This window comes from Nuphar pumila, chromosome 6 (assembly GCF_984573655.1).
Source record: "Nuphar pumila chromosome 6, dmNupPumi1.hap1.1, whole genome shotgun sequence".
Lineage (NCBI taxonomy): Eukaryota > Viridiplantae > Streptophyta > Magnoliopsida > Nymphaeales > Nymphaeaceae > Nuphar > Nuphar pumila.
The window spans coordinates 57530436-57552577 of record NC_143254.1 but is presented as its reverse complement, the minus strand read 5'-3'; the positions used below and the strand labels follow the sequence as shown (position 1 = coordinate 57552577).

The following is a 22142-nucleotide window of genomic DNA, read 5'->3' as shown; positions in this document are numbered from 1 at the left end:
TGTGGGCTGAAGAAGATGGAGACTTGGCTGGGCTGCGGCTGAAGATGGGCTGCAGAGGATTTGCTGAAGGTGGACGTGCGGCTAAAGATGGGCTGAGCAGAAGCCGTTGGAGTGTTTGGTGGCTGGGCTGAAGGCAAAGGGGGCAGCCACGTTCTGCAGCCCTTCAACACCGAGAAACCCAGAATTTCCTGCAATAAGAAAGAGAAAAATCCTCAAATGAAAACCTCATCCCCCTTTCGTTCAATGGTTGGCCCTTTTTCAAAGACCTTCAGCCCCTTGAAGAAAATGCAGCCTTGAACTTCCGTTACACATTTTGAAAAATTTTTCAAATTGAAACTTAATGCTGCCGTTTTCAAAAGGGCGCATCTTGTGATTTTTTCAAAATTTTCATTTCATTTACCTAAGTTTTAGGTAAAATTTATTTATTTATTTATTTATTTATTTTTGGAAGTTTGGTTGTGCCATTTAAGGCTGCCTCCTTCTAAATTTTTTTTTTTTATTAAAACAAATAAATAAAAAGGAAATAAATGAGAGGCTTTTATGGAAATGCCACCTCAACCCACTTTTAAAATCCTTTTGAAAATAAAGTTTTTATTTTGTTTTTGAAAGTCTTTTATTTTCAATTGGGGTGCCACATGTGTGTGGGCCCACTAACTATAAAAAATAAATAAATACATTTAAGAAATTAAAAAGAAGAATTTGCAAATTGGAGCGATCTCCGGGTGGACTCCGCTTGAAAATAAGAAACATACCTGAGAATCTGAGTGTGATGTTAGTTCAAAGGCGGGTCCCGTTCTATTTATTTAAAAATATGAGATAAAACATTATTTGTTTTCAAGAATTTGGAAAAAATGGTTTTTCAGAGCAAAATATGGATAAAGTAAAATGTAAAAAAAAATTGTAAAGAGATTTAAAATCTTTTTTGCAAAAAGTTTTGAGTTAAAATCTTTAAAATCAATATCCAAATATCCAGATTGTTTTTCTTGAGAAAAAAATTTTGTAATTCACAGTTCTGGGGTAAAATGGGAAAATTTGGTAATTTTTAATACCCAGGGTTTTAAAAATCAATTTGAAAAGTTTAAAAATCAAATCTGTATTGACAATTTTGAAAATCAAGAGTTCTGGATCTCAAAATGACATGTTGTGCAGTGAAATGATGCAATGCTATGCAAAGACATGTTCTATGAAATGTCACTCTGAGCTCGGACTTCGAAATTTTAGCTTTTTGTCCAAAAAAAGGATTTTGAAATTTTGCAATTTGAAGATGTCTCTGAATCTAAATATAGAAATTTTGAGGCTCAAGAATGAAATTTTAGACTTTCTGCAAGATCTAAACTCAGAAATTGACCATTTTGCCCTTCATTGATTCCGGAGAACTGAAATGTGCCGATTGAGGGCGATGTCAAGAAGGTGAGTGAAAATTTGGGGTGTTTACAGATGCCCCTCTTTGCTACTAAGCCGGCTTATGGTTGAGCTTAGTGGCAAAGAAAAACACTCCAAATTTGGGCTATATATATATATATATATATATATATATATATATATATATATATATATATATATATATATATATATATATATATATATATATATATATATATATATATATATATATATATATATATATAAATGCCCTAGTTAGAAGGATCTAACTGGGTATGAGGAAATTAGCCCGAGGAAGATGGTGGATATGAAATGGAAAAATAAAGAGGAAAGACTCACTCTGTGAGAGCGAAGTTCAGGTTTATGCCCTTAACCTGGATGGGACAGGAAATGCTCTGTATGGAACGAAGCTCAGGTTTTAACCCTTGACCTGATTGGGCGAGAAAATGGAATACCTACTTGAATGAGGCTCAGGTTTGTACCCTTATCCTGATTGGGCGGAAAATGAAATATTTGGAAGGTGAATAAGACAACATTTCTTGAAGATGAACGAAGCGATGAAAATGGAATTGTAAGAGGCAATTTTGAAAATGATCAAGACGATCTGGTGAATTTTTCATCATTGTGAAATATGAATAAGGTAAGGAGTAAGACGACTCTTTCGACGACGCGAAAGATGGATATGGCAATCTTTTGACGAGAATAAGGTAACTCTTTCGGCAACGCGAAAGACAGACAAGGCAAACTCTTTCAGAGAAGAGTAAGGCAACTCTTTTGACAACGCAAAAGATGAATAAGGCAATTTTTCCAACGAAGAATAAGGCAACTCTTTCGGCAATGCGAAAGATGAAAGCTGGCGATCCAAAGGAACAAGGCGATTCTTTCGATAACGCGAAAGATGACAAAAGGCAATCCAAAGGAACAAGGTGATTCTTTCGACAACGCGAAAGATGACAAAAGGCAATCCAAAGGAGAAAGGCGATTCTTTCGACAACGCGAAAGATGACAAAGGCAATCCAAAGGAACAAGGTGATTCTTTCGACAACGCGAAAAAAGGCAATCCAAAGGAGAAAGGCGATTCTTTCGACAACGCGAAAGATGACAAAGGCGATCCAAAGGAACAAGGCGATTCTTTCGACAACGCGAAAGATGATAAAGGCAATCCAAAGGAACAAGGCGATTCTTTCGACAACGCGAAAGATGACAAAGGTAATCCAAAGGAGAAAGGCAATTCTTTCGACAACACGAAAGATGATAAAGGCAATCCAAAGGAACAAGGCAATTCTTTCGACAATGCGAAAGATGACAAAAGGCAATCCAAAGGAACAAGGCAATTCTTTCGACAATGCGAAAGATGATAAAGGTAATCCAAAGGAACAAGGCGATTCTTTCGACAATGCGAAAGATGATAAAGGTAATCCAAAGGAACAAGGCGAGTATTTCGACAACGCGAAAGATGGTAAAGGCAATCCCTTCGGAGATAAAGCTAATCTTTCAACAATGTGAAAGATGATAAAGGAAAATCTCTCAAAGGGGTCAAGATACATCAATATGGACATCAAGCTCTCACTTAACGTCAGGATAGCTAGAAAATATTGTCAAAATGTTGAAAATTTTGCTGATTCAAAGTAATTGAAAATGATTGTGAAAATATTCCTTCTTTTCTACATGAAGTATTACCTCCAAACAGGATTGACTTCATAGAATCAAGATTTGGAATCCAAATTGCTTGCGATTGACCTTCTTCAAAGAAGTTATCAATTTCCTTGATATGAACAGAAAAGAGAATTTGATATCATGAAAGCAATCTATGAAAGGATATTGATAATAGAATTTCACAAATTTAAAGGAGATTTTTGATAAATGTGGCAGTTTGATATCCTGGGAGCTTCTCTCATGATAATCTTTCTGCGCTCTTTTGGCTCTCTTGGGTTTTTTTGCTACATTCTTCTTCATTTTGGAGATGTTTTGGCTTTTTCTCTCTTTCTTTTTCCTCTATTGCTCTCTTTTGGGAAGGGTACGTCACAAACTCCTTCAACTTGGAGATGTTTTGATCCTTCTTTGACGATATTGGCTCTTGGGTTTAGAGATCTTTGGATAATAGCTGAAATTAAATATCTTTTAGGGATTGTCGGGAGGTTCATCACATCTGCCTTCATCTCGACAGTGCTTTGGACTTTCCCTGGAAGGATCCGTCACAAACTCCGTCATCTTGGAGATGTTTCAAATCTTCTTTGGCCCCCGGGGTCTACTCGCTTAATTTGCCTTCATCTTGACGACAAGTGAGAGATCCCTTTTGCGGATATTTAATTGCAGCTTAGGTGATTTTAAGGAGACAGGGCTTGGATGAATTCTCTCTTTTTCTAGCGCTCAGGATATTTCCACTGCCTCATTTTCACAAGAATGGTCTTTAAAATGTGCCATTGACTGCGATCAATATCAATCATCTATGGCTTTGCAAAACATTGAATCTTCTTTTCTGACCATATCGAGGATTTATCCTTCATCCTTTTGGTTGGCCAATAGAAAGAATTTGGATTTTGAATCCTTCTTCACAAAAGCTTTGCCTTTTTGGAAGTGATACTGAAGGTAAACTGAGGTAAAATTTTGTGCAATAAAATTCTGAAGTCAACAGGTAATTGATTGACAAATTGACAAAGTGTTCTTGAAATCCTTAGTAAAAGAGATCGCTTGGCATCCGAGTTGACACATCCCTGACGATGGTACTCAATTTCGAAGGTAAATCCAATACGAAGTTGGAATTTTGAAGGTAAGTCTTGGCATAATGCTGGATTTTGAAGATAAGCCTAAATCAAAAGTTGGTTTTGAAAGACCATCTGAATCAGGACTCAGGCTTTACAAGGAAAGCTGGAAGATTCGAGTCAAAACTTGAGCCTTCGAAGGAAAGCTAGGAAGTTTGGTTTCTAAGGAGATAAAGTTTGGGTTGAAACCCAAATCTTAAAAGGAAAAACTAGGTCAATTCAGATTTTTTAGTCGAAACTCAAATATTCAAAGGAAAGTTGGAAAGTTCGAGTCGGGGCTCGAATCTCAAAGGAAAACTGTGAAGTTCAGATTTTGAAGGAAAGAAAACTTGAGTTAAAACTCAAATCTTCGAAGGAAAGCAGGTAAGTTCGAGTCAAGGCTCGAATCTCAAAGGAAAATCTTTAATCAGAAGATTGAATTTTTGAAAATCGATAGTGCGAGAGCTAGGATTGAAAGTTTTGAGAATGGCCAGTTCGAGGACTGGATTATTTGACTTGCAATGAAAAAGACCATCATATTTAGATATATGTGGTCTGATTTTCAGGATTAACCCCTTATCCTGAACGGGGATATGACTAGAATTTAGAGAATTTTGGGGAAATTATGGGAAATGATTCAGGTTTATCCCTTAACCTGAAGGGGAAGAAAATGGATGCAGAATTAATGCAAAATGATATGCAAAATGCACATGAAATATAAATGAATGCAAAACTAATGTAAGTGGGTGCATATACATGCAAAATGAGAGATTGGTTTATCCTGCCTGCATACAAGATGTTTTGAGGTAAAGATAGATTTTTCAAAAAAAAAATGCCCCAGTGTAACTAGGGAGGAAAATTTTGAATACAAAGAAGGATAATCGAGGAATAAGGTGACAGGCTTCTTGATTGAGAAACGTTCTCAAGATCGTTCCTCACAAGAGACATATTGTGAAAAGAAAAGAGACGCAAATAAAATGGTACCAAACTATTGGCAAATTTAATAATTTTATTGATGCTTAAAAATCGAGGAAAGGAAACATAATTATGTTATCCCTTTGAAATGATAAAAGCAAAATGAGAAGTGAGAAAATGTTTGCACATGGGATCTTTAAAATAAAAGGAGAATGTTATTTTGAAAGTGAGAAATCATTTTGGGAAGGAAATCAACTGCAAGTTGATTTTGAAGAATGATCAGCGTGAGAGCTGATATTTGAAAGGGGAATTAACACGAGGGTTGATTTTGAAGAGAGATCATCATGAGGGTTGATTTTGAAAATGAATTGGTTTAACAATAATTTTGGAAAAGAAAATCAACACAAGGGTTGATTTTTAAAGATAATGATTCAAAATTGAATTTTGGAAGTTAAGATCAACACGAGGGTTGATTTTGAAAATGAATTGGTTTAACACTAATTTTGGAAAAGAAAATCAACACCAGGGTTGATTTTAAAGATAATGGTTTGAAACCAATTTAAGAAAAGAAGATCACCGCGATGGTTGATTTTTGAAAAAGATTGGACCGAAATATTAACCTTTTGGGTGATCATAACAAAGATGTTTGTAGAAAATTTTTAAAAATTTCACGATTTTTGAAAACCCTCATAGGTAATTTCATTTCTCTCATAAATTGCCCCTCGTCTTGAAAAGAATGGGCAAAGAAGATTCTTCAAAACAAAAACCGGTGCCCTAATGGGGCAAAAGAAAGAAGTATTTGATGAAGAAAATTGACATTTTATTGATAAGCAAAACCGATAACAAAAAGACAGCCTATTTATAAGCACTCGACCAAAAGGTTGCAAAAACTGGGCAGACTTGCCCTTATGAGGTGACTGGCAAAATGAAAGAAAGAAAGCAGGAAACTTTAGCATCGTCAACTTTCTGAATGGTCTGGGAAGGGCTTGGTTAGGATGGCCAGCTCGTCTTCTTTTTCTTCTTCAGCAAGGAGACTCTTGTCAATGCAATCTTGAACAATATTTTTGAAGACAAAACAATGATCAATGTCATGCCCCACTGCCCGATGGAACTTGCAAAACTGATTCTTGAACCTTCCCATGATGGTGGGAGGAGTTGTGGCCTTTGGAAGTTTAACTAATCCCTTAGCCAGCATGAATTCAAGGGCTTCTTCGAGTGTTTGTTTGAGAGGAGTGAACACACAATAATTACTCCAACCTTCATGCTTTATCTTTTCCTTTTGTGGAAAGTTGGGCTGAGATAGCTTGCTATTCTGTCTTTCCTCTCGATCCGCATAGTTGCCCTTACTACTTTTGTTATCATTGCGGTTGATGTTGGCGGAGGAGGTGAAATTTGTATTTTTCTTTGGATCTAGATTGTTCTTGACGAGGTTGATACCATCGTAGACACCATTCTCCAACCCCATCTCGAGCCACTTGGCTCATTCAGTAAGCTCTATGAAAGACTTGGAAGGCGAGGTGGAGATAAGACTTCTCAAAGGTTGTGAGAAGTTGTTCAAGATCAGCGATAAAGCATGCCTCTCTGATATAGGATCTCTCATTTTGTTGCAGGTCTCTCTCCATCTGCGAATGAAGTCCCTTGCCTTTTCATTTTCATTCTGCCTTAGATTGCAGAGATGACTCAATGTTGGGAGCGCTTCAGTATTGAACAGAAATCGCTCAATGAATAGGTTGACCACCTTATCGAATTCTCTCAGCTCGATTGGATTGATATGCTCGGAGTACCACTTGGCGACAGTGCCTTCTAAGCTACGAGGAAAACAGAGAAATAGGGCCCTATTGTCTCTCTTGAATTTGGAGCATTCGGCGAAGAACATGGCGAGATGGGCTTTGGGATCACCAGAACCATCGAACTTGATAAACTTGCGGGGCAGATTTTCAAGTTCTTCGTCTCCTTCTAATCCATCATAAAAATCCTCGCTAGTGAAGACTTTCTTGCCCTTGTCGCGAGCTTGCAGGTCTTTAACAACTTTGGCCATTTCTTTGAACTGTGTCTGCAAGAGCTCTTCTGCAACTTGATCTTTTGATTTGCGACTCCTCCTTTGTTTTCGGCCCTGTTTCTAAAATGCCGGAGGCACCTCATATGCTTCATCGGTGTCTTCCTCTGATTCTGATTCATCTGAAATTTCCTCTGGCTGAATTTGCTTCTTGGAGTTCTTCTTATCCTTGTGTCCATGGAGCTTCTCTCTGAATGGGTTCTTCTCTGCACTAGTCCCAGCCTGTTCACTCATCATTTTGGTCATCATTTTCTGGAACATGGCATACATCTGTGGGTCTATGCCATCCTCCTCTTGTTGTTGATGTTGACTCCTCTCGGATCGCGGGGAGCCCATCTCTTCTTCTGAGGCCGACGAGTACTGAGATGTCGTTGTTCTTTTTCCTGATCTTGTTCGAACCATCAAATGTTGTGGATGCTCTCTGCAGGATGAAGTCTTGATTAGACTCTGAGGGAACTTTGGATTGGGAGGAAAATGATTATTGACGATATGGTAGACAATTGAAATAATATCCCATTACTAGGGATGGAGTCGCCGCTGAAATCACGACAATTGTGTTGTCATTCTTTGTAAGAGAAATAACAACAGAAAATGTGCCTTGTTACCTAGGCGAGGTCGTCAACCACGAGGAAAAACACCATTTTGAAGGAAAGAGATATCTCTTGGAAAACAATCCGCAAACGGATTTAGAATAAGGAGAAGGCAAGTGGGTTAACAATTTCCACCGTAATAATCAAGGTATGCACGAGGAAAATAAGGTGAAGAATTTTTTCAAATAGACAAAATGATTGAAATCCAAGGAAAGAAAACATATGATTTTGAAAAATTGCAGGCAGGATACAAATGCAGCTGGAAATTTGAGATCCAGTGGAACGGAAGGATGAAAAATCACCTGGAGTTTAGAAAGAAATTGAATATTTGGGAAAATCATCCAGGGTTTAAGAAAAATAAAGGAAAAGGTGAAAATATGAATATTTGAAAATATTTTTGGAAAAATGTAAGAAAATAGAGGTAAAATACGAACAATCACATTTTGCACAAACTTTTATGCACATACAGCACTCCCTAGAAGGCTGACTCTAGATGCATCATTTTGAAAACAGTTGTAGGACCTTAATCCTAACTCTAGGTTCATATCATCTTTGTCCAATCCAGTTATGCCGATATACTCGAATCGAAATCCGAGGTACGTGGCATATAATTTCAACTTCGGTTCTAAGGTAAGGTTTTCCAACATCCTTGAGCTTCTACCGATATACTTCGGACTGTGGCCCGCGGTACGTGGTAGGGGGGTGTTAACCCAAATAATTGGCCTAGTTGTAAGGCTCTGTCCCGAACTAGGGTTTTGGAAGAGAGCCCAGCAACGTGAAGACCGGGTAATGATAGGTAATTGGGGTTTTGAAAAATGATCACATGCAAGAAATAGATGGCTCTAAATCCTAGAGAGATAGAATTTTGAAAATCTTTGAAAAAGCATACATTGTTTGCATTCAGATCCTAAATTGAGGAGAGTTGTATTTAGACCTAAGTCTATGTGAGCATGAAAATTTCTCCTCAATCTGGTCCTACCAAACCATGCCTAGTCTATATGCAGTCAATGTCAGCTAGGTTAGAATCTAGGCTTCTAGGTTCGCATGATATAAAAAGTAAAAGAGCTGACATTTTGTGAACATAATTTCGATAATTGAATTAAGTCAAGCATAATTTAGGTCAGACAAGGACAGGTCCCATCACGGTCGCCAAACCTGTTATCGTCGCAAAATTTTTCCCATCTTCCCTTCCTTGCAAAAGAGAGAGGGAAATGCTTTCGCGATTCAAACTTGACCGGATTTTGGAAATTGTTTTAAAATACTCGCCTCCGTTTTGAAAATTGCGGGAAAATCTAAGGGATGGGGCTCGACCTATCGGTACGAGGTTCGACCATTCCTGCCGCCTTTAACAGGGGTAATCGAACCAAGGACCAAAATTATGCTTGACTTAGTGAAATTACCGAAAGTGTGTTCTATCCTAAATGCACGGAGAATTCAGGCATGTGCTATGAGATTTGGTAAAATATGGGTTGGAAATCTATGATGTATGCTTAGAAAACATTTGGAGTTGAAAAGCATTTCTCAGTAAAATATGGAAATCAATCTCTCAGAAAAACTCAGACGAACAAGGTTTGAAAATCTCGGGAAAGTTTATAAAGACTTAGAAAATCTTGAAGAAGTGAGAATCTCGAGAAAATCTTGAGAAAGTTTATAAGGACTTGGAAAATCATGAAGAAGTGAGAATCTCAGGAAAATCTTGAGAAAGTTTATCAGATTTGAAAAATCATGAAGAAATGGTAATCTCAGGAAAATTTTGAGAAAGTTTATAAAGACTTAGAAAACCATGAAGAAATGAGAATCTCAGGAAAATTTTGAGAAAATTTATAAAGACTTGGAAAACTATGAAGAAATAAGAATCTCAGGAAAATTTTGAGAAAGTTATAAAACTTGGAAAACTACGAAGAAATGATAATTTCGGGAAAATGGAAGGAATTCTTGAGAAAAGATAAACTTTTTGAAACGGAAAATAACTATCGGGAAAACTCAAACTTTGAGAATTTTCTTAGGAAAATGAGGGAAAATTTATAGGAAAGATTCATTGGAGAAGGAAATTCAAAACTTAGGAAATTGAAATCCTGAGAATCTGGTTTTTTAAAATATCTGAAAATCAACTTGGATTTTTGAGAAAATGAGAAATTCTTTTGAAAAGAATCTTAAGGAAATAACTTTTTAAGGAAAATCATAGGAAAACATTTGATTTGGGAAATCCAACTCCGAATATCATCATAGTTTCTTGAGAAAATTGATTCCATGAAATGAAAATCTTTTGAGAAAATCATGAGAAAAACAAATAATGCAGATGATTTGAATGAATGAATGCACTTTTGAAAAGATTTCTGAAAATTTTATTGGAAAAATGTGGATTAAGCCAAAGTAAATCCTTCATATATTCTGACTGTGGCCATGAATATATTCAGGGTTTATTTGAGTTAATTCACAATATTTTGAAAACATTGGAAATATGAGGTGCATTTTCAAGATAGCCTAAGAGTGTAGGCTCAATGTGACTGGTAGAGAGATGATGGATCTGGGTCTCGTCCATATTCCGACTAGGGCCGTAAATATGGACTCCACCGAGTTCATCAACTCTCTAAGAGTTGGTGCACGTGCCATTCGTGTTCATCCACGGTGAATTTTGAAAATTTGAGATTTATGCATCATAGAATCTGGATATTACTGAAATCAAACTATATGAGATGCAACCTAATCTAAGCAGTAAAAGTAAATCTTATTCTAAGGTTTACATTGAGTTGTTACATTGCATAACATAAAGTAAAAGAAAATTAAAATGGAGCCAAGGAATCAGCATCTTCTAGATTTTCCTGCAAAATGAGAGTTAGTACAAGATAACCAAGGGAATGGGTATATATATACTATATACAAAAAAGATATACATATAGATATAAAAATACTTGAATTTATGATGAATGATATATGACAATGAAGATATATTCACAAAAAGTAAAAGAAAAGAAAATATATGTGATGACAAGTGTACATGAAGGGATATATACATATATATATATATATAAGTATATATATACATATATATATACATATATATATACATATATACATATACACGTATACATATAGGTAGATATACAATAGATATACATATATATAGATATATATATACATATAATTAGAAAATATATATGTTTAATGAAAATTCCACATAATGGGTAAAACCAGAAAATACAGGTATATACAGTTTCTGTAGGGGATTTTACACCGCCGTATTTCCCAGATTACAAGATATATTTCAACAAAAATGGGTATGGAGCTTCCCTATATATGAATAATGAAGTGTGCAAAAGATGGCATATAGATCATGAACGGATATGGATATATCCGTTCATGAACATAGCCGATTATCAAGACTGCACACTTACAGCAGAAAATGGAATGGTTGCTGAAGAATTAAAATGTTGTGTTACATGGAATCACAATGCACTCAGAGACAACCAAAAACAGACATACCCCAGAAATTAACATACCATTAGGTGCATAGGCATGACATTGTTGCAAACATGCAAAGGGAAGAATACCCTTAGGAGCAGAAAGTTCTGATATATCTTCAGCTTTTACCAAACTGATCTGGTTTTTTCCAAGTCCCTTGTTTTCAGCTGAAGATTGATCACTTGCATTGCCCTTTTGAACATCTGGTCTTTGCAACACAGAGATTTTCCATTTCTTTTCCCAGTAGCTCTCGGGCACAGGACCCATTGGTGCACCAGGAGAAATTGAACCAGTGACTCTAAGAGGAGAGGAGAGGAGAGGCTATGAGTTCTTCCGGTTGATCTGCTCCTATCCAAGAAACCAGGTGAAGGAGACAGAGAAATACTAGTGTCAAGAGCAAGAACCTGTAAACATCTTGCCTTCTCAATTAGTTTTCTAGCATCTATATTCTGAGGGAAGTTCAATAGTCTCTGAAGACAGGAAGTGGCATTTTCAGTAGCTAACAAGGAAGATCTCAGTAGAAGCAGCATGGAAACAGCCATTGCTGAAACAAATGTGCCACGATAAGATCTTGCAATTCCACACTGAAGATCATCATCCTCACTAGAGTCATGGGGACTATTAGGTGATTCAAATATAGCATCCCATATGACCAAGAGGTCTTCAAACAAGAATTCTCGCCCAAATAGCACACGCAGCCAACGCAACGCAAAGTACTGAGCCTGGACGCCAAGCTCCACCAGATGACAATGCAATGATGAGTCAACAATTGACAACAAATGGTACAATGAATAAGATGCTTCAATAACTGGAGGCAATCCCATCAGAGATCCAACAGAAGGTGAAGAAGAAAAAAAATCTGCCATGGCCATCACACCACCAGCTCCACTCATTAAAGCATCGAACATGCAATAAGCATCGTGTTCCATAAATCTTTCAGAAAAAAAGAACCCCAAGTTCCCCTTCTGCACCATATGTGTCGCTTACTAATATAACAACCCTCACAACAGGATCTAGCTCATCCAGACTGCTAAGATTTCCCAAACTTCCTGAAAGACAATCACCATCGGCGTTCTGCAGTGCCCGGTTTGTGAAAAGATGAGAATCATCACTTGAGACCTTGTTATTCTCTTCCAGACTACTCTTTGCAAAAGGCATGCCATCAAAACTGTCGTTGAAATGGTTCTTATGGAGCTTCCTTACTTGAACTAGATGTTGCACATCAACATGAAGTACATACAATAAGGGTGCCAAAAGTTCATGCATTTCTTGCCTATAGCCAGTTTCTGGGTATTTAAGACACCAGAGCAGCAATATCCGACGCAGCATTGCCTGACAAGCTGGTGTCTGGAAGTAACCACCATGCTCTGGATACAATCTTGACAAATCCTGATCTAACATTTTCTCCAGCTCAGCATTTCGAAAAAAACGGTCCCACATGCTATCTCCTCCGAGAATCGGCAGCCACCCTACGAAGATCTTCAATTGGGAACGAAGCGGACGGCAGGACCGCCAAGTTTATACGCCACTGCACCCCTCTAAGGTTGGAGAAGCCACATTTAGAAGACGGGTTGCGGCTAGATGCAGTCACCTCTTCTCCGGCTGCTGAAGGCATCCCTCTTCTTTTGCCGATTTTCTGACTACCCAGTTGCCTTTGGTTCAACAGAAACTAAGAGCAAGGGAGGTTTCCTTCTGGACCTCGGCTGGGCTGAAGAAGGATGGTCACGTTGGGTCTCCTGCGGTTGGGCTGAAGGTGAAGAAATCAATCGGCTGTGCTGAAGGCAATAATGGCTGGACTCCTGTAACTAGTGATGAAATGGCAGCCACCTGCTGGTGGAGCTGAAGACAGGAGAGCCCCCTGCTAGATCTCTGCGTCAGATGGTTTGTAGGCTGAACTTGTAGATCCCTGCAGCGTGTGGGCTGAAGAAGATGGAGACTTGGCTGGGCTGCGGCTGAAGATGGGCTGCAGAGGATTTGCTGAAGGTGGATGTGCGGCTAAAGATGGGCTGAGCAGCAGCCGTTGGAGTGTTTGGTGGCTGGGCTGAAGGCAAAGGGGGCAGCCACGTTCTGCAGCCCTTCAACACCGAGAAACCCAGAATTTCCTGCAATAAGAAAGAGAAAAATCCTCAAATCAAAACCTCTTCCCCCTTTCGTTCAATGGTTGGCCCTTTTTCAAAGACCTTCAGCCCCTTGAAGAAAATGCAGCCTTGAAATTTCGTTACATATTTTGAAATTTTTTTCAAATTGAAACTTAATGATGCCGTTTTCAAAAGGGCGCATCTTGTGATTTTTTCAAAATTTTCATTTCATTTACCTAAGTTTTAGGTAAAATGAAATTTATTTATTTATTTATTTTTTTTTGGAAGTTCGGTTGTGCCATTTAAGGTTGCCTCCTTCTAAAAAAAATTTTTTTTTTTATTAAAACAAATAAATAAAAAGGAAATAAATGAGAGGCTTTTATGGAAATGCCACCTCAACCCACTTTTAAAATCCTTTTGAAAATAAAGTTTTTGTTTTGTTTTTGAAAGTCTTTTATTTTCAATTGGGGTGCCACATGTGTGTGGGCCAACTAACTATAAAAAATAAATAAATACATTTAAGAAATTAAAAAGAAGAATTTGCAAATTGGAGCGATCTCCAGGTGGACTCCGCTTGAAAATAAGAAACATACCTGAGAATCTGAGTGTGATGTTAGTTCAAAGGCGGGTCCCGTTCTATTTATTTAAAAATATGAGATAAAACATTATTTGTTTTCAAGAATTTGGAAAAATTGGTTTTTCAGAGCAAAATATGGATAAAGTAAAATGTAAAAAAAAAATTGTAAAGAGATTTAAAATCTTTTTTGCAAAAAGTTTTGAGTTAAAATCTTTAAAATCAATATCCAAATATCCAGATTGTTTTTCTTGAGAAAAAAAAATTGTAATTCACAGTTTTGGGGTAAAATGGGAAAATTTGGTAATTTTGAATACCCAGGGTTTTAAAAATCAATTTGAAAGTTTAAAAATCAAATGTCACTTTCAATGATGCAATGCTATGCAAAGACATGTTCTATGAAATGTCACTCTGAGCTCGAACTTGGAAATTTTAGCTTTTTGTCCAAAAAAAGGATTTTGAAATTTTGCAATTTGAAGATGTCTCTGAATCTAAATATAGAAATTTTGAGGCTCAAGAATGAAATTTTAGACTTTCTGCAAGATCTAAACTCAGAAATTGACCATTTTGCCCTTCATTGATTCCGGAGAACTGAAATATGCCGATTGAGGGCGATGTCAAGAAGGTGAGTGAAAATTTGGGGTGTTTACACATCTAAAGTCAAAATCTTGTCTAAACTTAATCCTCTCAAGTACATCTTGGAGCAACCTTTCCTAAGCGGACGGGTCGGAAAATGGCAAGTCCTACTGATGCACTACGACTTAGAATACGTCTCACAGCAGTCAATCAAAGGCCAAGCAATTGCAGATCAATTGGCAGATTTTCCTCTTTCAGAATAGGTGAAAGCCGAAGATGACTTCCCTGATGAGCAAATTTGCAATATCCAGCAATCTCCAGTCGGGAATTTATTTTTTGATGGTTCTAAGAATATGGCTGGAATAGGCATTGGAATCTTATTAATCACTCCTGAGAAGGAGATGATTCCATTTTCTCTCAAGTTAGATTTTCAATGCACCCACAATATGGCCGAGTATGAAGCCCTGATTCAAGGTCTAAAAATCCTACTAGACTTCAATGTCAAGAGAGTACATGCCTACGGTGACTCATTACTCGTTGTCAATCAAGTCCGAGCCGAATGGCAAGTGAAAGATCAGAAGTTATTCCCCTATCAGAAAATTGTTTCAGCTCTTGTCAGCAAGTTTGAAGAATTTCAGCTCTTCCATATCAAGAGAGATTTTAATCAAGTGGCCGATAGCCTAGCCAGTTTAGGCTCCATTATGGCATTCAGAAATAGAGAATCTTGTCGCTCTTTTGAAATTGGCAGACTTGACCAACCTGCCTTCCTTCCAGCGGAACAAGTAAACCAGGCTGAGCAAAGGAAGAAGCCTTGGTATTACAACATCAAAACTTTCATAGAAACCAGTGAATTTCCTCCAGAACTCTCAAAGAAAGAGCAGCGAGTAATCCAGCGTATGTCTACTCGATACTTCATTTTGGCCAATGTCCTTTATCGTCGAAGATTCAGTTCAGAATATTCCAGATGCTTAGACAAAGACGAAGCCAAAGAAGTCGTGCGAGAAGCACACGAAGGCATTTGTGGTGGCCACGTCGGCTACCAAACCCTTGTCAAGCAAATCATCAGAGCAGGTTACTACTGGAAGACTATGCAACAAGATTGTTATCATTATGTGAAGAAATGTGTGCAATGCCAAATACATGCACCTTCCATTCATGCTCCGGCAACATATCTGCAATTTGTTGTCTCTCCATGGCCGTTCTCTATGTGGGCCTTTGATGTCGTAGGTCCCATCACCCCTTCTGCTTCAAATGGCCACAAATACTTCCTTGCCGCAACAGAATATTTTACCAAGTGGGTAGAAGCTATCACTCTTCGCACAGTAGAAGGCCGACACGTAGTCTCTTTCATTCACAAGAACATCCTTTGCCGCTTCGGCATCCCACATGACATCGTGTCAGATAATGGCAGTCATTTCAAGAATGAAAAGATGAAGACATTCTGCTTAAAGTTCAAAATCTATCATCATTTCTCCGCTCCCTACTATCCTCAAGGGAATGGTCAGGCAGAGGCCACCAATAAAATCTTAATTCGCATCTTGGAGCGAACTGTGGAAACAGGCCGCGACTGGCATGAGAATATCCACGATACACTATGGGCTTATCGGACCACCATTCGCACTCCAACGAATGCTACTCCATCAGAATTGGTCTATGGAACAAAAGTAGTATTGTCGCTACATGTTCAGAAGCCCGCTTTGAAATTCACATCACTTTTACAATTACCTCTTGATCAATACCAGCAGCAGCGACTGGTACAGTTAGACTTGCTCGATTAGAGAAGGCTAAAAGCAGCAGAACATGCTCAATCCTATCGCCAGAGAGTAGCCAGGCAGTATGCAAAGTCTGTCATCGAAAGAAGATTCAAAGTCAATGAGTTAGTGCTTCGATCCACAGCTTATCTCAAACATCATACCGGCGGGAAATGGTCACCAAATTGGGAAGGTCCCTATGTTGTCAAAGAAGCATTACCCCGCAATTCATATCGACTCATCAACGTCGATGGGATAGAATTGCCAGATCCCATTAATGCTCGACACTTGAAAAAGTTCTATACTGAAACATTTATTCTCCTCTTGTAATCTTCCTGTTTTCCTCAAATAATGATCAAACTTGCTTTCCCAGTTATACTGGGGCATTTTTAAAATTTTGTTTTGTATGCAGGCAGGATAAACAAATTCCTGATTTCACGCACGTGTGCATTCATATGCATCAATTTATATTCATTTGCATTCAACTGCATTAACAACAATCCAGTCAGTATTGAGATTTCAACAAACAGTCCCATCACAATTCCTAATGATCCAAAATTGAAAGGTGATCACCAATACTGAACCAAAACCCAGTGCTCGAACTGGTATTATTTCAAAATCCAGTGTCCAAACTGGTACATTTCCAAAATCCCAACTTTTTGGAAAACTGAGTTCCGACTCGGGTTTTTATTCAAATCATTTCCTTTGTTGATCCGGGTTCTGACTCGCGATCTCTTTATTCATTCAAGCTCAGATTCGAGCTTGTCATCTTCTTTTGTTGATCTGAGTTCCGACTCGTGATCTCATTACCCTATTCGAGCCCTGACTCGAACTCTTCATTTTTTCATTTGTTGATCCGGGTTCCGACTCGCGATCTCTTTATCCATTTGAGCTCTTCGTTTTCTCTGTTGATCCAGGTTCCGACTCGAGATCTCTTTACCTCATTCAAGCTCTAATTTGAGCCTTTCATTTTGTTTTGTTGATCAGGGTTCCGACTCATGATCTTATTACTTTACTCAAGCCTTGACTCGAGCTCTTCATTTTCTTCTGTTGATCCAGGTTTCGACTCGTGATCTCTGTATTTTATTCGAGCTCTGACTCGAACTCGTCATTCTCCTTTGATCAATCCAAGTCATTTCAACCATCAGGGTCTGTCAATTGCTCAAATTTGATATTTTTCCCACTAATTTCCAATTTAAATCTTTGGATCATGCAATTCTCCAATTCCGACCCCTGGGTCACCAAATTTCCAATTTCAATTCCAATTCTCAATTCTCAATTCTCAATTCTCAATTCCAAATTCTCAATTTTCGACCTCCGGGTCAATCAATTTCCAGTTTTCGACCTTCGGGTCAATCAATTTCCAAATTCTCGACCTTCGGGTCACTCAATTTCCAAATTCTCGACCTTCGGGTCACTCAATTTCCAGACTTCAACCTTCGGGTCATTCAATTCTCAATTTCGACCTTTTTGGTCAAATCAATTCTCAATTTCGACCGTCAGGTCATCCAATTTTGACCTTCGGGTCATTCAATTTCCAGCAACCAATTTTCTAATTTCGACCTTTGGGTCAATCAATATCAATATCCAATTTCAATCATTTTCTCTTGCGAGAGACCCTTTTTAGGGAGAGTTCGAGGGAGCTCGTTCTTTTCGCATGCTATCCAATTCGTTCACTTAGCCCCCTTTTAGGGAGAGTTTGAAGGGACTCGCGTCTTTGTGAACCGTTTGCAAAACAATTTCCAATTTCACACAAGGAACCCTTCTAAAGGGAGAGGCTCGACGGAGACTCGCTTTTCTTGTGACCCCCCAATTTCATACTAGGCCATTTTTTCGTCATGAAGGACCCTCCTTGCAGGGAGAGTGTGATGGACTCGTTCCTTTCATGACCCAATTTTCAGACCTCACTATTATCGGCCCCCTTTCCATAAGAGAAGCCTAATATTAGGGAGCTTTGACGAAAGCTCAATTTCTTTTCGAAAGTCCGTTTTGCAAACACCTCCTCTTCAGGGAAGAGAGGAGTATTTCCCATTTCCCATTCAGGTAAGGGCCAAGTCTGAGTCTCTCTTTTTGGGGAAAAAGAGAGGAGAACACACGGATATGTTGAGCCGGACCTCAAATGCTCACTTTCACCAAGGATTTCAATAAAATTTTGTCAATCTATCAATTAATTGTTGATTTCAGAATATTTATTGCACTAATCTCTATCTCAAGTTTACCTTTAGCATTACTTCCAAAAGAGGGAAGCTTTTGCGAAAAGAGATTCAAATTTTGAATTCTTTATATTGGCCAACCAAAAGAATGAAGGATAAATCCTCGATATGGCCAGAAAAGAAGATTCAATGTTATTGCAAAGCCATAAATGATTGATATTGATCGCAGTCAACGGCACATCTTTAAAGATTATTCTTATAAAGATGAGGCAGTGGAAATATCCTGAGTGCTAGAAAAGAGAGAATTCATCCAAGCCCTGTCTCCTTAAAATCACCTAAGCTGCAATTAAATATCCGCAAAAGGGATCTCTCAATTGTCATCAAGATGAAGGCGAATTAAGCGAGTAGACCTCCGGGGCCAAAGAAGATTCGAAACATCTCCAAGATGACGGAGTTTGTGACGGATCCTTCCAGGAAAAGTCCAAAGCACTGTCGAGATGAAGGCAGATGCGATGAACATCTCGACAATCCCTAAAAGATATTTAATTTCAGCTATCATCCAAGGATCTCCCAGCCCATGAGCCAATATCGTCAAAGAAGGATCGAAACATCTCCAAGTTGAAGGAGTTTGTGACGTACCCTTCCCAAAAGAAAGCAAGAGAGGAAAAAGAAAGAAAGAAAGAAAAAAGTCAGAACATCTCCAAAATGAAGGAGACTGTAGCAAAAACCCAAAAGAGTGCAGCAAGATTATCATGAGAGAAGCTCCTAGGATATCAAACTGCCAAATTTATCAAGAATCCTCTTTACATTTGTGAAATTCTATTATCAATATTCTTTCATCAACTGCTTTCATAATATCAAATTCTCTTTTCTGTTCATATAAAGGAAATTGATAGCTTCCTTAAAGAAGGTCAATTGCAAGCAATTTCGACTTCAATTCTCGATTCTACGAAGTGAACCTTGTTTGGAGGTAATGCTTTGGGTAGAAAGTAAGGAATATCTTTGCAATAATGTGCAATATCTTCAAAAACTTGGAATCAACAACAGAATTCTCAATATTTTGACAATATTTTCTAGCTATCCTGACGTGAAGTGAGAGCTTGATATCCGTCCTTGATACATCTTGACACCAATTTTAAATCCCTCTTAAGGACTTGATTCCTTCCCTTCTTTGAGAGCGTGAACTCTCAGAGTCGCACACTTCCCTGTGTTTCCACTGTCCAACCATAGACAGTCCATTTCGGTTCGAGGTCGAACCATCAATCATTTTCTCGCAAAAGGCAATTTCAAAAGCTATTTTAGTCTCAGCAATGAGACGCCCAAAATCAACCCCTTTTCAAGCTTTAGGGATCCCATTTTCTTCCTTTTGCAAAACCCTTGTCGGATTTATTATGCAAAATCCGAAGGTTCCATAATGGTCTCTTCTTTCGAGGATTCCGTCCATTTTCCGCCCGATCAGTATAAGGGTACAAACCTGAGCCTCAATCAACGAGGTATTTCATTTTCCGCTCGATCAGGATAAGGGTATAAACCTGAGACTCCTTCAATGAGGTATTCCATTTTCTGCCCGATCAGGTTAAGGGTCAAAGCCTGAGCTTCGTTCCATACGGAGCATTTCCTGTCCCATTCAGGTTAAGGGCATAAACCTGAACTTCGCTCTCACAGAGTGAGTTTCTCCTCTTCATTTCTCCATTTCATATCTACCATCTTCTTCGGGCTAACTTCTTCATACCCAGTCAGATCCTTCTAACTGGGGCATTTTTTTTTATATATATAGCCCAAATTTGGTGTGTTTTCTTTGCCACTAAGCTCGACCATAAGCCGGCTTAGTAGCAAATAGGGGCATCTGTAAACACCCCAAATTTTCACTCACCTTCTTGACATCGCCCTCAATCATCATATTTCATTTCTTCAGAAGCAATGAAGGGCAAAATGGTCATTTTCCAAGATTAAACCTTGCAGAAAGTCCTAAATTTCATTCTTGAGCCTCAAAATTTCTATATTTAGGTTCAGAGACATCTTCAAATTGAAAATTTTCAAAATCCTTTTTCTGGAGAAGAAGGTAGAATTTCCACTTCCTGGTTCAGAGTAACATTTCCTGAAACATGTCTTTGCATCGCATTGCATGAACACTTTGCATCATTTCACTGCATAGCATGTCAGTTCGAGATCCAGAACTTCTGATTTTCAAAATTGTCAATCCAGATTTGATTTTTAAACTTTTCGAAATCAATTTTTAAAACCCTGGGTATTCAAAATTACCAAATTTTCCCATTTTACCCCCAGGACTTTAAATTACAAAAATCTTCTTAAGAAAAACAATCTGGATATTTGGATATTTATTTTAAAGATTTTATCTCAAAACTTTTTGCAAAAGATTTTAAATCTCTTTACAATTTTTTTTTTACATTTACTTTATCCATATTTTGCTCTGAAAAACCAATTTTTCCAAATCCTTGAAAACAAATAATGTTTTGTCTTGTATCTTCAAATAAATGGAGCGGGACCCGCCTTTGAACTAGCATCATACTCAGACTCTCAGGTAAGTTGTTTATTCTCAAGCGAGACCCACCCGAAGTTCATACCAATTTGTAAATTTTTCTTAATTTCTCAATATTTATTTATTTATTTATTATTATTTTTTTTTAGTTAGCGGGCCCACACACATGTGGCACCCCATTTGAAAATAAAAGATTTTACAAAATAAAATAAAGCTTTATTTTCAAAAGGATTTTAAAAGTGGATTGAGGTGGCATTTCCATAAAAGCCTCTCATTTATTTCCTTTTTATTTATTTGTTTTAATAAAAAAAAAATTTAGAAGGAGGCAGCCTTAAATGGCACAGCCGAATTTCCCTAAAGAAACAAATCTAATGTTGCCAAAAACTTAGGGAAATAAAGCCAAAGTTTTTAAAAAAACAAGATGTGCCTCTCTATTGAAACGGTTGTTTTCAAAAAAAATTCAAAAAAACTATAACGGAACCTCATGAATGGGGGAAATCTGCGTTTTTTTTTTTTTAAAAGAGGGGAAAGTTTTTAAAAAAGGGGGCAAGGCATTCACGGAAGGGGGGTCGATTGAATTGGAGGCGTTTTGGGTTTTGCAGAGTCTTCAACACCAGCGCCATTGTCCATTGAAGGTGAAGGAGTTCGCATCTTCTTCAGTCCCAGCCGTAGGAGAGGTCGTCACCAGCACCATCCTTCACTTTTCCTTCAGCCTTCAGCCCCAGCCAATTGCTATCCAGACCCTTCTTCAGTCCAACAGGAGAGTCGACCACCCTTCTTGCTGTCTACCGTGTCAAGCTGGTGCAGAGGATCCAAGCAGCTGGTTCCCCAACTTTCTTCAACCCATCCACTCCAACCCATCATCTCCAGCAACATGCTTACCCTTTTCTGCAGTCCAGCCACAAAGGAACCACGTTTTCATCCGTTCCAGCCAATCAAGAGGTATACTATTAGAATTACTTGTTCTCTCTAAATCCCAAGAAAGATATGGTTTTGCTGTTAGTCTTCCTTTGGCAATTTTTCTTTTGATCAACTTATTTCTCCTGTGGGTCATCAATGTTCTGTGTCCCAAAAGCTTGTTTTCTCAAATTGGATCATCAATGTTTCTGTCTGAAATCATGACTGCAATGATATGATGTCTCAAAGCTCATTATAAAACACTTTTGTCTATTTTTTTTTTGTTCATGTTTCCAAGGGCTGTTGGCTGACTTTATCTTCTCATCCATGCATGATTCTTGTTTTTTTTTATTTTTTTCATGACTTCATGAGATAAATATCTTTTGTTAATTTTTCTGTTCATAATTTTATCATTGCAGTTAAATGTTTATGGGACAGACCTTTGACCTATAATATTTATTTCTTG

The 22142-nt window shown here is 38.0% G+C and overlaps 1 protein-coding gene across 1 annotated transcript; it reads right to left on the bottom strand.

Moving 5' to 3' along the window:
• Window positions 1-81: 81 nt before the first annotated feature.
• LOC149834882 (uncharacterized) lies at window positions 82-12762 on the bottom strand. Its single transcript, XM_090009477.1, is given in 5 exon segments — window positions 82-188; window positions 11186-11459; window positions 11462-12091; window positions 12093-12594; window positions 12596-12762. Coding segments are annotated over 5 exon segments (1680 nt in total).
• Between the last annotated feature and the right edge of the window lie 9380 nt (window positions 12763-22142).